General features: G+C 31.0%; 1 protein-coding gene across 1 annotated transcript in view; it reads right to left on the bottom strand.

Annotated features, from left to right (window-relative positions):
• LOC142321310 (glutamate receptor ionotropic, kainate 2) overlaps positions 1-17945 on the bottom strand; it is a 520894-nt gene that overhangs the window by 202244 nt on the left and 300705 nt on the right. The window contains exon 9 of the mRNA XM_075359304.1: positions 3146-3349. Within this exon, the coding sequence (XP_075215419.1) occupies positions 3146-3349 (204 nt within the window). The remainder of the gene's footprint in view (positions 1-3145; positions 3350-17945) is intronic.

A 17945-nucleotide genomic window follows, 5' to 3' on the forward strand; every position in this document is an offset into this window, starting at 1 on the left:
ACAGTAAAGAATTTTTTTTTTAAAAAAACGTACCATGGATTCATCCCACCAAATATTTGATTCAGAAATATATATATGATTATCAATTTTCTGTTAAAATAAATACGATTAATTTGCACTATTAAACAGAGAAAAAAAATTATTTTAATGTTTTTTCAACATCATATTAGTCCATTATTTCGATTTGTTTCCGTTTTTTTTCTTTTAACAGGAAAATCTGTTGCAACAAAATTTTTATTACGTATTTTAACTAGAAATAACGCGATTTATATTACTGAAATCCTTTGTCTTTACCTGATAATTTTACTCATGACCCATGTTATTATACACAAAAAGAAAATCTTTGGTCTTTACTCTTCAGATTTAACATTACTAAAAAAAAAAAAATAGCGATAAGAAGAAATTAAACCTACTTTCATTTCGATGATGTATGTTTTATGTAGTTACGGTTGCATTTTAATAAAGTATTTTATATAATAAAAATTAAAGAAATACTATTTAAACAATACTCATAGAAACGTTTTGAATTTTCAAACGGTTGTTCCTTTTTCCATCTTGCGGGCCGAATTTTCAATGAGTAAACGTTTGTATTTAATGATTAGATTTATAAGGAACAAAATTTAATAATTTTCATACGAAATACTGTATTAATCTTTTTATAAAGTTACTAGAAATGATACCCTGAGAACAACGGGTATTCAGCTTGTTAATAGTAATATTAAATTGAAATGAAATAAGAAGTATGATAAAAACATTCTTCGTTTGAGGAAGTTTATTCTTACCGTAAACTTGACATTTTTATTAAAAAATCTGAATGAAGCAAACGTTTTAAACGTTTCAATATATCCTTCTTGATTTGGATTGTTTATTTTACTTAACTCAAGATAGGATATCAAATTTTATTTTAAGTTAGCGGGATACATTTTTATAATACGAATTTTTTAAATTTATAATAAAATTTAAATTTAAATTAAAAATTTAGTTGAATATACTGTCTCTCGAGGGTTTTTATTTTTAACATGCTTCAGATTTTTCTCTTTTTTTCTAAATATAAGTAGTAGCGTTTTCCTTGTAAATGTTGTTTTAATAATCATGCTCTGTGATCCGTGAAGCTAACTTTAGAAATGTTATTTTAAATAAATCTATGAATACATATTTCTCTATTTGCTTTTTTTAAATTTATATTTTTACCTACCTTGCAATAATAAAATTAAATTAGCGGAAAAACTTGAAATTGATAAAAGTAATTATATTTTTTTTTGTACTGCTTTATTATATTTAATAAAAATTCAAGCTTGTTGAAATTCAAGTGTGTATAATTTAAAGTAACAAACTTTTTATAAATAGTTTTTTTTTCTAACGGATAATGTATTGTAAAATGTAACATTCGTTTTTTTTTTAATTCAATAATTATTTTCTTTTAAATAAATTTGTTACAGAATTTTTATATCTGTTATTAATTAATGACATTACAAAAATTGACTTTGAGGAATATAATAACAGTTATGAAGGTATTTTTTTTTTTTTAACTTATTAAATTTATAGAAGCGTGAAAATTTCACTTTGATCACGTAGTGGAAAAAATTATTTGATCATTTTCAAAAAGATAATTAATTCATTTACGTTCAAACAATAATGTTTTCTGAATTATTTTATTATTTCTTATGTTTTATTAGCTACGTGAATGCTAATAAAACATTTTAAAGCAGTTGGTTACAATTATTTCTAGTAAACATAATTAGGATAAAAAATAAATCCAAAGACTTTTAATTTATTCGAAATTTAGAATAGTACTGGGATTTTATAAGGGAAGTAAGTAATTGCTACTGGAATAAAAATAACCCCCCCCCTCAGAGTATTTGTGTTTCCTAACATTTTAAAGTTACGACTCCATAAAATACTAAATTGTTAAAACCATTTATCTCCAAATGTATTCTCATACAGAAAGTAATATTTTTAAATATATATTTTTTTTTTACTTTTTTAAATATGACTGGAATATTTTTTTCAATCTGTAAAAACACGTGGTTTTTGTGAAAAAGTCACAAAATGTTTTCTTAAATTTATATCAGTGTAGAACGGATAGGAGTTCATTTTATGCCCAACGGATAGTGTTGGGCATAAAATGGTTTTTCATGGGTAATTTTCAGCTTTTCAAAAAATTAAATACAGTATATGAAAATGCTATTGAAAATAATGTATTGAAAATCTTTTTCATGAAAATTAACTATACAGAAGAGCCCTCTTATCGCTTATAAATAATTCTTTTTTTAAATGAGATTTTATAAAAATTGTATGTATGTCTTTATTTCATCACAGACGACCTGTAATTGGATATAACGTAATCACTTCCATGAATAATAAATGTCTCATGCCGAGCTTAATATTAGCTATATAGAATACTTTTAACTAATGCCACTTGTACACATGACTTACAACTATAAGAAAGACTGAACAAATAATATACAAAATTAATGTTCCCTCTCTAAAAGGAAAAAGTTATATCCACTCGGTATGGAAATTTTTAAATAATATTTTCCTGAATAAAGAGCATTATCAGTTGAAAAAACAATTTACAATCATTTTCTCACCTCATTCTTTAAAAGAATCAGTTGTATGATTTTCTGATTTCAAACTAATTTTTCTGTTTTTCTTTTTTGGCTGTTAATTCTTCATGTTTTTTTAAATAAGGTGTTATCAAGTTGATAGGAGTTGTTAAACTTTATAAAAATTGCCATTTGTCCTCGTTACAATGTAATCCTTTTGTCTTTTACAAGTTTTGATCAAACGGACAAAATTTCTGATAACAGAGTAATTTGGCAGAAATTAATTAGTGTCAGTTTGTGCTGGATTTTTTTTAAATTTAACTTATTCATAAATGAAAATTCCTTGAAATTTTGAGGACAGGTATTTAAAACAATTTATTTTTTTAAAAGTAACAACATTAGATAAATTAGACAAAATAAAAATATTATTTCATCGTATTTTTTTTAATTGTTTTTTAGTCATATAAACATATTTTAGGCCGTAAACACTGATCGTTAATTTACGTTACAAATTATTTAATTAAAATATAACTATATACTTAATATACTATATATAACTATATATTTTAATAGTAATTTATAGTTAATTCAATGCTTACCTTTTCCATGAGTTCACGTACAATGCCATTCCACTCTTTAGTTTGTGGATCATAAACACCGTACATGTGGTCAGGTACCAGTCGTATTGAATAATGAAACCCGACCTGTGTTGCAATCCATTTGAGCAAATCTATACAGAATCCTTCAAATCTTGCGTTTCCAGTTAAATTTTTATCCTCTTTTACCATCACGTATGGTTTTTCCTGTTAAAAAAAAATCTTGTGTAAATTTTAAACTGACTAAGAAAACCTATCGAATATAAAAATTAGTTAATTACATGTACATAAAACTGTAAAATTGAAATTCTATTTGCACGTTATGTAAGAATGAGTATATGGATATATTTCATTACAGTTTTCATTTCACGCATAATTCATACATTTTGAGGATTTTAGGCAGATATTTGTAATATGTTTTATATTCACTGGATTTTATTGTTTTCAATTTATTTCACTTCTTAATAATAGGTCTGATGTCTATTTATCTAAATATCTATTTATAACTAAATTAATCTCTTAAATTAATAAATTAATTTTTAATTTCAATAGTTAAAAAAAATATAAAATTTTCTGGAAGAATTAAAGTGATATCCTAATATTAGTTTTTTCATAATCGTATGATATTGAATTAACAAAACTAGGAAAAAATAACTTCAACTAATCGTACTAGAGATCTGAGATAGATTTTAATTACACTCTTGACAAATAGTTGGCATTATTTTTTTCAAAATTCTAAATAGGTATAGGGATCCGTGTTGATGAAAACATTTTTTTGTCTCGATCATTTATTCGCTGTTGATGGATGCGTTAGACCAAAAAATATTGTTACTGGAATTGAGGTTTATTACGAAAATTGTTTTGAGATTTAACATCCAAATATTTCATTAATTAAAATTTAATTTAGCTATAATAATGGAATCAATGAAAATAAGTTATATACATTTATGATACAGCGATGAAACGCTCTCAACGAGGACTTATTACTGCAGTTAAGAAAAAGTCCAAAATCCAAATCTTTTTGGATTTTGGACACTTTTGGTTCAGTCGATTGCAATCAAAAGGAGAGATGCACAACTAGATCTTAAGAACAGTCCTAAATCCGAAATTTCAACATCTACGGTTAATCGTTTTTGAGTTATGCGAGATACATACATACATACGTATGTATGTATCTCGAAACTAGTATACGTATGTATAAACGTCACTCCGAAACTAGTCAAAATGGATTCAGGGATAATCAATATGGATATTTCCGTTGAAATTTGAAAAGCGAAATTTTCGCGATCACAATACTTCCTTTACTTCGTACAAGGAAGTAAAAAAATGAAGACATTTAATATATAATATTACAGGAGAATGTTAATAATTACAAATTTGAAATCAAAAAATTATAAGTATGAGAAAAAAATTATGGCATTGTTTAGTAATGAGGTAAAAGATGTTGGTGGGTCATATGTACTAGAACATTCCATATTTAATTAATTAATCCGGTATGACGTGATGTATTTGGAATAAACCTAAAGGTGGAGAAATATTTATGGTTACAAGAACATTTGTTTATTAGGTATTAAAGAGTAACTGAGAATTTGAATATAACGCAAGGGTATAGACCCTGATATTTTGCTCTTCATAAATCTATACTGTGTTGTCTTCAGCGTTGTATAATAATGATTAATTAAAAAGACAACTTTAAAAATAATTATAAAAAAATATGTTAGATTGGTTATAACAAGTAATGTGAACTTTATAATTAGTTGCTTTGTTCGCTTGCATCGCAATATTACAAACTGAGTAAACATCACAGTCAATCGGTGAAGCGGTAAGTTTGTTAAGTTGGTTTTTAGTACAATATGTTACTAATTTTACATTAGATATGATATTACCCGGTAAATATAATATAGAAAATTTACTTGTAAACCCATTACTTGGATATTTAAGAGAAAACCTTCAAATTTAAAAAAAAAAAACTGTATCATCTTGAATACCCACTACTAAAAGAAACACTGATTTGGTTCTTGTTGTAGTGCTATTAACGAAATTCTGTGGAAGAGAGCTAGTTGTAGTTAAGTCTATATAATTAGTAACAGGGAAAATGGAAGCACAAAAACCTTTACAAACAAAGGTGTTTTTAGTCCTGGCTACATCCCATACAAAACCTATAATCTGCAGTATTCTCACGCTAATTTTATTATGGTAAATTATTAAAACTTATTAAATTATTTGCGTGCAGGGTATCCGGTTTAGAAATCCGTATACCTCTGAAACGTATTCTAAGTTAAAAAAGAGTGTGTTAAAATTTCGTAAACCTTATTTCAGAAAATCTTTTTTTTCTTAATTTTATAAAAGCCGAAGTGGGATGGTTTTTCCCACATTTTCCCCCTAAATATAAATAAATAAAAAATATTAAATTTTCTTACGACATCAATTACAATATTTTTCGGTTGTATTTTCATTAATATCTACCGTTTTTTTTTTGTAATTATAAAAAACAATAATTGCTGTCAGACAGTTTTTTAATTTTGAATAGAGTTTGCATATAATCGTGTTAAATGAACGGTAAAATCTAAAAATAATTTAAGTTTGAGAATACGTATGTTATTACAGTAAATAAAAAATATAAACATATTAAAACCGTAATTTTATTGAAAAGGGAAGAAAATAAGTGAAAAAATGATTGTAATTATAAATAAATAAAACTGAAAATTTTCATATTTAAATCATTAAAAATTATTTAATATAATATATCACAGATAAACTATGAAAACATTTTCTTGATTACGAATGTAAAAAACCAAAAGACTTACTCTAAAAAAAGGAAGTTCTGTTGTTAGCATCACTTGTTCTTAAGTAGATCAAATGCATTTAAAATTTGGTTTGATAATTCTTTTTTTGAATTAATTCAAGAAAATATTTCGTAAACTATTTTTTTAAGAGCTGCTACAGAGTGATAGTAATCTAGAGACCCCGGAATTCAAATAATCTAGTCTTGTTGTTCGGATAAAAAACCATTCAGCGGGTGGAATATAACTATCTGACTTTAAATCAGAATAAAATCGTAGGAATGTGCTTTCTGGTAGTCCCTTTTTTGATAACCGATTGTTAATCACTGGTTATAACATACCATTTTGTATTCTTGTCTAAAATATTAAATTTTGGGAGTACTTAAAAGTCACAATGAGTTGTATGGATACAATAATGGGTTGTCAGACCTCTGTTTAGGATGGTAAAAATAATTCGTATAGACAAACGTTTAGTAAATTAAAACTTCTTACTTTTATATGCGTTTATTTATATTTATGAATGTGCAGTGTTTGCTAAAATAAAAAAAAGTCATTCATTCATTTTAAAACTGTAACTATTTACTTTTATGAAACCAGTCAACACAACGAGTTTCATGTAAAATACCGTATTACTTCTGCCTGTAAGAGAGAATCATATTATATTTAATAAATGACCTGACTGTGTTTTTAATAAATGATCTGACGATAGAATATCATATTAGATCAATCTATTCCAAATTAAAATCTGTTTTACAGAAACAATACTTATATATTATTGAATTCTTGAATAATAAAGTATTAATTAGATAAACATGACAGTTTCTGCTTACTTCGTTTAATGTATTTTTTACGACTTAAAATGTTTACCAATTAACAGTTAAATGTTTTACTAATTTTCTCCTTTTGCATAGTAAATATTTGTATAATCTCTTTAGTTTTTTGTTTATAATTTTGTACACTAAAGTTCTGCTCTGATCAAAGTTTTTCCTCGGTTTTCTTAGATCCTTTTTGGCAAATACTGAGAAAAGTTTCTTTATTTATCCGTGTAATAGAAAAGTATTTTCTAAATAATCTGAATAAAATATTTATTTATCTATGTTTCGACAAATCAGATATATGTGCTGTCTTCTTTCATTAAAAAAAAAAAAAAAAATTGTGGAGGTAATCTATTTTGTTTAAAAAAGTATTTGTAACATTTTTCAAGCAGTAAGAACCTGCAGCAAAATTTGTAGCTCATTCTCTTTTTTTATTTTGCAAAAGTTAACCGTCTCAGTAAAAGCTAGCTTGAAAAATAAATGTTTCAATTAATATCCAGTTCTATCAGAATATAAATTTACATGAAACCATTTTTGATTATATTGCGTTATTTAAATTTTCAATAGCCCGTGTATGCCCTCTGCCGTAGTTAATAAAAACAGAGTCATACGAATAAAACACAATTTTATTTTCTTAGATTCAACTACAAGAATGAATTGAAGTGTTGGAAGCGTGGTGACTTGGTATTGTTGTTCAAAGGTGGCGACGAATATCCTACTGTTAGTGTTAGTTCTTCTTACCGTCCACTAACGCTCTTGCCTGCGATCGGCAAGGTTTTTGAGAAGGTCCTGTATTTGCACATTAATGTTAAAGCGGTGATCATTTGGTAATGGACAACCAGTATGGTTTCCGACCGGGCAAGGGCACTGAGGATGCTATACTAAAAGTGATGGATATAGCTTCCTCTACTTCATGCAAATATGTATAGGGATTTCTGTGGACATATCCGGGGCATTTAATAACTTATGGTGGCCCTCTGCCCTGTTTCAGATGCAGAAGCGTAAGTAGAAGCGTATGCGAAATGAATTAGAAGTGCTCTTAAGATATTTCAGTCATCGGACCGTTTCCCTGCGGAATGGCGGCTCGGAGGTTCGCAAAACCTTAACTAAAGGGTGCCCTCAGGGCAGTGTTCTGAGTCCCCTACTTTGGATCATAGAATTCGATCCCATGTTGCGTCTGAGGTTGCCGTGTGGTTGTCGTGTCGTCGCTTATGCTGACGACGCGCTACTGCTGATTGAAGGGGATTCGCATAACGAGGTAGAATTTCGAGTTGCTCATCATTGTGAGACACTCCGACTGTGGAGTCTCCAACGTAAGATGATTTTCAGCCCAGAGAAAACCACTGATGCTATATGCTGCACCTGTCTGGGCTTACCACTTAGATTTTAGGTGTTACGCGGTCATTTTTCTGCGGGCCCAGAAAGTCCTCTTGCTGGCTGTTATAGGCGGTTATAGAACAGTTTTGCGGGAGGCAGTCTGTGTTATACCCGGAGTCAAACCAATAGATATCTTGACTAATGAGCGTAAGGAACGGTACGTTTCCGAAGTAAATAACTTATTGACGTCATAACAAAAGCAGGAGATTGAAGACCGGGGTCTTGCGTCTTAGCAGGTCAGATGGGACGAATCCCCCACCGGTCGCTACACGCATGGTATATTTCCAATAGTGTCTGATGTAGGTGCAATTAGATGGGTTTCCCCCGATCCGTATATCACACAGTTTCTCTCCGGGCGAGTTTGGCTAGGTTTTGTTTGGTGGATTCGAATCAATGCTCACGTTCTCTATGTCTGTCCCCGATACGAGATCAAACGTTCACTCTAGCTGTTAGGAAACTTGAGAAAATACATTCCTTTCTGAATTTCCATATTATCTGGATGATACGCGAGCAGTGGTCTATAACGGCTGGTTTTCTTCGCACCCTTGCGGTGTGTAGGTCTGCAGAGGGAGTTTAGTCGAGTTATTTGATCGTGGCAGGATACCGGGTGGCTAGGGTACCATTCTAGGCATAAATAGGAGACCTAGGCACCTAGTTGGAGATAGGTACAAGGCCATCGTGTCACGGTTATATTGGTATTGTTTATGATTCGATTTAGGGCTCCCGCTGGCGAGGGTATGGTAGCCCGTGCGACCGGTGGCTTGGCTTCGTTGCGCCGATTCCGTTCCTGATTGTTACTTGGTAATACCAAGCGGGACTTCATGATGTGACCGGGTGGTGGTGTGGGGTTTGTCCACGGTTCCTGCGCGGACCGGAATGGGGTTACGTTCCCCTTGTTAGTTTACTTAATTTGGTCGATTTATGTGGATGTAGGTCTGAATTTCTATGTTACGTAAAACACAATTTTGATTAGTGTGAGTGTAGCACTGATTCTACTCGTTCGTTTACTGAGGCATTCACAGTCACTAATAGTGCTGTCCAATTTAGACTAGGTGTGGGGTTCGCGCTTTCGCAGTCTTGGTTAGTTAATTTGAGGGAATCATGTGAGGTTGGATGTGAAGATATCCGTTTGAGGCCTACGCGAAAGCAAAATTTGATTTTTATTTTACTGATGCAAATTTCTGCCGAGGTATCGGTAACGTCATAAGGTCTTCTCCCACAAGGGTTGGGATGCAAAAATGAATCGGTTCATAAGAAATTCATGGAAGATGGTAAACCGTTCTCAAATATAAATGATAATTCTCCTTTTTTAGTGTTTTATGTACGATCTGCAGGTACGTAGTATAATTCAAAATTAAATTTTTCAATAATGAGTTAAGGATGTGTTGTAATATTTGCGTAAGAATAATAGAATACGTAACCGTTTAAAATTACCGCCTGGGTCGTAAATGCTGAAGAACAGTGGAAAATATCTTGTATATAGGAGATCTCCTCTGAAAATCTTATTTAATATTTCCATTACGAAAACCACAAATGAAATTAATAGCTTCTTGGTACTGTTCATTTAAAAACTGGAATGGTATCCGAAAATTTCTAAAAATATACAACCCACGTATAATCATGACAAATGAGGAGGTTATTGTATTATGAATGTAAGTAGTCATTAAACAATTGTTCTTTGATTTTAATTAAGATTCTGTTGGTGTTACTAACTGCAGATTATAATAAATTATTTTAAATTATTGTCATCAGTAAATTGTTTTTATAGTCTGTAAAAACAATAATAATAATAATAATAATAATTTATTTATTTATTTGTGTTTTGTGCAATGGGACAGCTACATAAAGCCTTTGTATATTGTATAGTACTACATAAAAGCACGTACATAAATTACAAAAACGTTACAAGAATTATAAGTTAAGAATTTAGATATAAATTTAAAAAACACGATTTAAAATATATATAATTCTGAATACAATTTTTTATAACACATTTTCAGATTAATATTAATTACAATTCATAAAAATGAAAGTAATAATTGGTGTTTTAATTATGTTACACTATTTATTACTATTATTATTATGTATGTCTTTGCATATATGCAAAAGTACAGATGAACATGTTCACATAATTTAGTATATAATAATTACATAGTCAACAATTCATAAAAAATTCAAAAATCACATAATTAAAAATACAATTTTAAATAATACATTTTAATGATAATAATAATTATAAATTAAAAAAGAACAAAAATAATAATTAGAGTTTTCATTATGGTAATTATTGAGTGATAAATATAATAATAATTTTATTTATATCAAAATAGTAGGACATCAAATTTCATATTTACATCTTATCTCCTTCATCCAATTACATTTGTATAATAATTTAAATTGAATTGCTGATAATTATGCAACGCTATCAATATATAAATTGTTAGCGTGCATTGTGCAGGTAAAAATAATCACAAAAGAAATTTATCTGACTATCAAACAATATTAACTATTTTTAATTATTAAAATATTTACTTATTTATTAACAAAAAAATAGCTTTATTTTACATTATTTAACTATGAACAAGTGAGAAGAGGGTCCTTCCTCAGTTCTGTAACAATCCAGTTTTATAGCTTTATATGTTTTTAATATCGTTTATCATACCAGAGTAACCTTCTCAGTTCAAAAACAAAATTCTTCCTTGGTTTGAAAATGTCTATTTTATCGTATTTGTTTACAGCAGTTAAAGTGCATCTCTCTGTGGGTGAAATAACTTGCGTAGAATATACAAGATGACAAAAGTTTATAATATTGCGTCCGGGTATTCGTAGCCGTATTTCGTTTTCCGTAGGATTACACTCGTGTAATGCTTTATGGAAAAACAGTAAATCAAAGTATTTTCTTCGATACAAGAGATGGTAAATTATGACGTGACGTAAGCTGTTGTTTGCCAAGATAATAATAATAATAGTGGAATAATAATATAATAATTTTTTTATTTTTTTATTTTATTTTTTTTTTATTTTTTTTTTATTAATTTATTTTTGAAATGAAACGACTAGCACTAGATAGGGAATCTTGGAGAGCTGCATCAAACCAGTCAAATGACTGAAGACAAAAAAAGACAAAAAAAAAATTTATTTTATAATTGTGCAACAGAACAGTTACAAAACCTTTGTATGCCACACAATATCACATAAAGTCACAAAAGAACACCCACATATAAATTAAAAATACAATATTCAAAACACAATAATAATAATATTAATAACAATTATGCAGTCAAATACAAAAAATAATTAGAACTTTAAAAACGGTAGCTACGGAGTGATAATAAAAACACATAGATGAAAACATCCAAAAACAAAAAGACAACATTACTAATACATTCCAAATAAAACAAGTTATAAGCAATAATCCTTAAAAACAACAATAATTTTAAAATCATGAAAGTGAGCATCACACCAAGGACAATGATCCATCGCCACGTAACCCTCTCAAATTTTTAACGAAGGTTGCTTCATCTTCCCAAAAGCTTAGCTTATCCTGAAACTCCACTGCAACACTGGTACACCGCTCAATCGGAGACACGGTGAAACCAACCGGCGTCACAAATTGCCTAAAATACCTCACTGACCTGGCCTGGTTCCGCAAGACAACATGATAACGCGTCGGAAGTCTGTTGTGCAGAGCTTTATAAAAGAAAACCAAGTCAAAGTACGTTCTTCTATCAGATAACCTGGAAAGGCCTAATCGCCTCAACATATCCTCTCTATTAGCACCAACAAAACAATCTCCAAACTTAAAACGCATCCGGTTCAAGAACCTATCCTGAACACCCTCAACCAGATCAGAGGCAAAACGTCGTGTACTATTCCACACCACGGTCGAGTACTCTAAGCGACTCCTCACCAAAGACTTGTACAGCAGGTTACAAGTGGAAATATTGCTAAACCGTCCACAAATCCAAAGGACAAGACCAAGGTCCCGGCGTGCTTTACTGACAATCCGAGCAACATATTCGTGAAAATACAACTTCGCGTCAAATAAAACCCCGAGGTCCTCAACCAATGTCTCAGCGACAATAACGTGACAATATAACGTTATCCTTATAATAATAAGGATAATAATTATTCTTATCAAAATATGGTTAGCATTATGTAAATCATTTAAAATAATAATACAAAAAAGTAATACATCGACAGTAAAATTGACAAATTTCATTGAATAATTTGTGTTTCTTTTGTTGTTTTCTTTTAATAATAGTTTATTTGAGAATAAATGTCTTACACTTACTTCACTTACACCAATTTGTTCGAAATTAAATTTTCAACTGAATTTCTTGGAAAGTTTTCTTAATACGTACGTCCTTTTATGATGTAGTAGGACATACGACGTACAATTTTAAGTAATTATTTTAAATTACATTCTTGAGTGACTTGTATTATAGAATGCACATTCTTTTAAAGTAATTTGGCTACGGAAATTTTTTATTGAAATTTACCGTTTTACTTTTTAAGAAGTTATAAAATGCTTTACGATAGAAGAAAAAGTGTCTTAATTATGATCCGCCCTCCGAATATTTGTATTTCTTAGTGTTTCGAGATTTCATACTCCTAAAAAGCTAAAATATTGATTAAAAATTCTGCCCTGAAGCTTGTACGTTTTCATATATATATATATATATATGTAACATATGTACATTTTCATATATTTTCCTTTATATAACCTAGACAGATCAACTGAAAACGGTGGCATTAGGTTTGTTTACTTTTAACATTTTTGAAAAAAATATCGAATGAGAAGGATTGCGGAATTAATAAGGGGATACTGTTTCTCAAAATTGAGTGAATTAATGAAATTGTCGGTAATGATTTTTTTTTTAACTCTCATCCGTAGAAAGTATAATTATTATTATAAAATTTTATAATTTTTTTATTTTTCAACTTACAAATTTACAGTAAAAAATTTTAATTTATTTATGTTTTTTCCTAACTGAAGGCGTTTAAAAATACGCCCTCCTAGAGCGTATTTTTAAACAATAACAGAAATTAGTGGGTAATATTTTCTTATATTTAAAGACGCTAGAAAGGTTTTTATCACCTACTTCTCAGAAAACAACAATGTGTTTGTAGAGATTAAAATAAAAAAAAATTAAAAATCGTATACTAAGCTATAATCAAAACATATATTTAAAGAAAAGTTATTATGTGATTCTTTTTTTGTGAATGTTTAACATTCTTTAAATGTAAGTTTCGAAATACCGGCATATTAGGAAAAAATACAAACATAAATTCGGTCCTTATGAATGCGAAAGAAAACAGATTGGTTTTTAACCATTCGTCACTAAAAACATTCAGTTATTACAAAACACAAGTTTTTCACCAGTCATCAAAAGGTAATTATAAATTAAATGAAAGAAGAATTTAAAGCATCCTAAAAATAGAATATAAATTGAATCAAATTAGGAGTGCAAAGAGCTCCTTCGATACTAAAAAGAAAAAAAAATTGTATGAGTAAGCCAAAATTTCTACAGCTTTTAATAGTTGGGTTAATACACCCCAGCAATTAAAAATATGATTATTTTTTAACAGTTTCATTTTAGAAATTATTTAATAATATTTCTCTAATTATTGAATAAAAAGAGACGGACTAAGTTTATCAAACCTTTCGAGTTAGGGGAAAATAAATTCCCTACCTCTAAAACCAGGAGTTTTTTTAATTTTTCCTAACTTTTATCTTTTCAGTACATCGATTTAATATATATATATATATTTTTTTTTTGTAAATGAAACGTTATAGAGTGAAAATAGTTTACAGTCTTTTTTACAGAGGTAAAGAGTAAACTGTTATTAGTGTTTCTATGAAAAAAAAACTTAATTATTTAAAGAAAATAATTTAATTATTAATAAATAATTATTTATTTAAGAAATTCTTAAGCACATTATTTTTTTTTAGATGTGTTTGTATAATTTTCTGCGATTTTTGTTTTATTGTGAGAAGATAAACAGTGTATCTTAACGGGATAAAAGAGTACTTAGGATATGGTATTATAGAATTACTTTTTGACTCTTAATAAGGTATTTTTTAGTAACTCTTTTAAACGATTGTGCGGGTTAACCTGTATCCTTCATTGGCGGATGCGATCATGAATCACCTATCACCTGTTTAAGGCGATGAAAATGAGACTTTCAGTGGTGTTAATTTATTATCTAACATGAAGCGTGGACTGTTGGTGTCTTCGGAGAGGGACTTCCGGAAGCTTTCTCGCCGTAAACAAGTGTGGAATAGTTTAACCTTCTACACGGGTGACATATCTGAAAGCGAAACCGATGTGGAGATTTCCGATTTTAGACTGCTCCCTTAGCAGTCTAAAAGTAGTAGTATTATTACAAATAATACTAGTACTGCGATCTCCAAAGCCGCGTACTTGAAAAGATGCCACCAGTAATTTGTCTGTGGCTAATAAATACAGAAATCTCCGGATGGAGGACGTCATCGTTGAAAATAGCTGGGAAAACTGTGTTAAACCCCTTCCGATTGTGCTGTACAGCAGATGTAATGTGGACTTACGAGCTGCTTCAAACGTTCCTGTCCGAGAATGACTACTGCATATGGGTAATTAATGCTAAAAAATTAGGATGTGTCGAAGGATGTTGATGCTTACAAGATTGCGTGCACAAGGAATAATTGGGCGCACATTCAGGTGAAAGGACGTTTCAAGTAATGCCAAGGAATTTGCACTTCTCGAGCAATACCGAGGAGAAAATTGATCATCAAGGAGGAAATTGAAGGTAATGGATACACGATAAGGAGTATAATTCATGCACGCCACAGAGTGACGAAAGACCTTTGCCGAGGTTCTTTGTCATTTTGGAACCCAGTGGAAATAACAAAGAAATATTTAATCTAAAATATATTGCCAACTCTGGGGTTAAGATTTTGAAATATCAAGGAAATCACCCGATTTGGTCCATTGCATGAGATGCCAGCAGTACGGACGCACGAAAAACAATCGTATGGGGCCTTAACGCTATATTAAGTGAACAGAGGGCCATAGAATTGCGAATTGTCATGAACAATATCCCAACGACATGTGCGCTTCGATCACCATACTAAATACAGAAAGTGTGCAGGGTGTATAAGGAAAGTTTGGAGAGGAAGCAGTGGCAAACGGGCCAGCATGTTACGAGGGCTGCTAGTTTGCTATAGAATCGGGAGAAAAGACCCATGTTAGACTTGGGCAACGCCAACTTCCCTACAACTAGTAATCTCAACAACAATTCTAACATTCATCCGAGAACATATGCTGCGGCTGTTGAGTGCAATGTCTACAACTATGCTGAGAACAAGCTGAAGAATCTACCACCCAATATAAAGTTCCTTAAACAGCACATAGGTAATCTGATAATCCTCTTCACCACGCCCAATTCCTAATTAGTCTTCCAGTGAAACCTTTGGTGTCAGCAGAGGTTCTGAGAGTAATCACGAGAGGAGGGAATTCAAAGAAAGCTCCCGGTTTCGACTTGAAAACAAATAAAATACTCTTTATGTTTCCATTCAAGGCTATCCAGTATATAACACATCTCTTTAATGACATTGTTCGAATTACGAGCTTCCCGACGGAATGGAAGTATCTTAAATGGTAATGGACCCGATGCCGGGTAAGGCGATCTATGATATAGCTTCATACAGGTCGTTAAGCCTGTTATCTATTCTGCTGAAGGTATTTAAAAAATTACTTCTAAGGCTATGGCTGACTTTGAAGGAAGGGCGTGTTATTCCTGATCATCAGTTCGGCTTCAGACGTAGTCACTCAACAACCGAAGAAATACACTGGATAATTATTGTTAATCAGCAAGTACCTAAAAGAGAAGATGTATAGCTCGGCTTTTTCGGATATCCAGCAGGCCTTTGGTAAGGTTCTTAGTTTGGTAGGCTTCCTGGTTTATTCTATAAATTGAACAGGAGCCTTCCTCAACCGTAGTACTTGAATCTACACAGCTACCTGGAAGTAAATGTTTCTCAAGTAAGATGCAATCAAGACTTGTCTGAACTTCTTGATACTGGGTCGGGTGTTCCTCAACGCTCAGTTATAGAGCATAGTGTATTCTACACTCTGTATTCATAGCGGATCTCCGACTCCAGACAACATTACAGTTGCATGGTTTGCGAATGACACGACGATCATGAGTACCTAACGTAGCTTCTACTAAAGTGTATTGGATCTATTAACGAATGGCTTTCTAAATGAAAAATAAAGGTTAACCCGGCTAAGTCTAAACATATAACTTTGTAATGAGGAGTGGTGATTGCCTGCGAGTTCAATTTAATGGCGTTTTCATCCCGCATGCTAACAGCGTGCAATACCTAGGACTGCATCTGGGTCGCTGTCTGATGTGTTGGATTCATGTCAGGAAGAAGAGGTTTAACAATTTAACAACAAGATCAGGGAGATGTACTGGTTGTTAGGCAGGTGGTCGCAACAAGTATTATGTAAGAAGCAATTGCTGAACTCAGCGGTTCTGAAACCGACTTTTGTACTTACGAAATCCAACTATGGGGCTCGAAAAATGAGAGTAATATCGAAGTGGAACAGCGATTCCAGAACTATTGAGAAATATAACAGAAGCGCTGTGGTTTGAGAATAACAGTGAAATACATGATTATCTGGGATTTCCAACCGTTCGAGAAAAAATACAACAGGAGACTGAATAGCATATGAACTGGATCGCGGTTAACCTCTTGGATAATAGCGAGATGTAAGACACCTAAAACGACTGCAAATATTAGATCTGTAAGTTATCATTTGAGGTGAATCAGCTACCCTAAGGTGTCGTACATAGTCAAAATTCTTCATTTCGTTTCGCCAGTTACTCTTGTATGTTTTAGATTTATTACGATATTTCACTGTTTCTATGCTTTATTAGTTAATCTTTGTGTGATTAAGAAGGCTAATTTTTTTCTTTTTTGTTTATGTTCTGAACTTTATCAATGTTTCTTAGATATTTATTAATATTATGTGTATTTTTGTATAGTGCGACTTATTGGCAGTAGGTCTGAAATTCTATATTGCGTAAAACATAATTTTGACTGGTATGCGTGTAGCTCTGATTTGACTTACAACTCGTTCGTTTTCTGAGGTATTCACAGTCACAAATGGTGTTGTCAAATTTAAACTAGGTGGGGCGTCCACCCTTCCGCCGTCTCGGTTAGTTAATTTGAGGGAATCATGTTAGGTTGAATTTAAAGATGTCCGTTTGAGGCCTGCGTGAAGGCAAAATTTGATTTGTATTTTACTGATGCAAATGTCTGCCGAGGCATTTACATCGGTGGCACCCCGACCGAATCCTGGTTGATGAGTGTGAGATGTAATCCTTTAGAGAGGTCTAAAGACGATCTCCGGTAAAGCTCCTCAGGGCTCGGAACGGTGGGGGTGCTGTGGAGATCGGTAACGTCACAAGCTAGGTGTCTTCTTCTACGGGGTTGGGATATATAAGATATGTATAGATACATATTTCTTTGAAGGATTTCAATAGGACTAAATTATGTTATCATATAAGTAACTTCTGTAAGTTTTAAAGATTTAAATTTAAAAATAATTTTAAAAAAAATTTAATTTATTTCTTACTTAATTTTTAACTGCTACGCTCTTAATTAGTTCACTTAATTAATTCCTGGCTTTGTTTTTAATATCTATAAAAAATATTAAACTTATAAATTTTTAGTAGATTTATAAGTTTAATTGTGTTTTAAAAGCAATAGGACAACGTCAATAGGTTACTACCCCATCCCACGTGTTTAGTAGCCGAGATATCCATTAAACATAA

The sequence above is a fragment of the Lycorma delicatula genome, chromosome 3 (genome assembly GCF_047948215.1).
Source record: "Lycorma delicatula isolate Av1 chromosome 3, ASM4794821v1, whole genome shotgun sequence".
Classification (NCBI taxonomy): domain Eukaryota; kingdom Metazoa; phylum Arthropoda; class Insecta; order Hemiptera; family Fulgoridae; genus Lycorma; species Lycorma delicatula.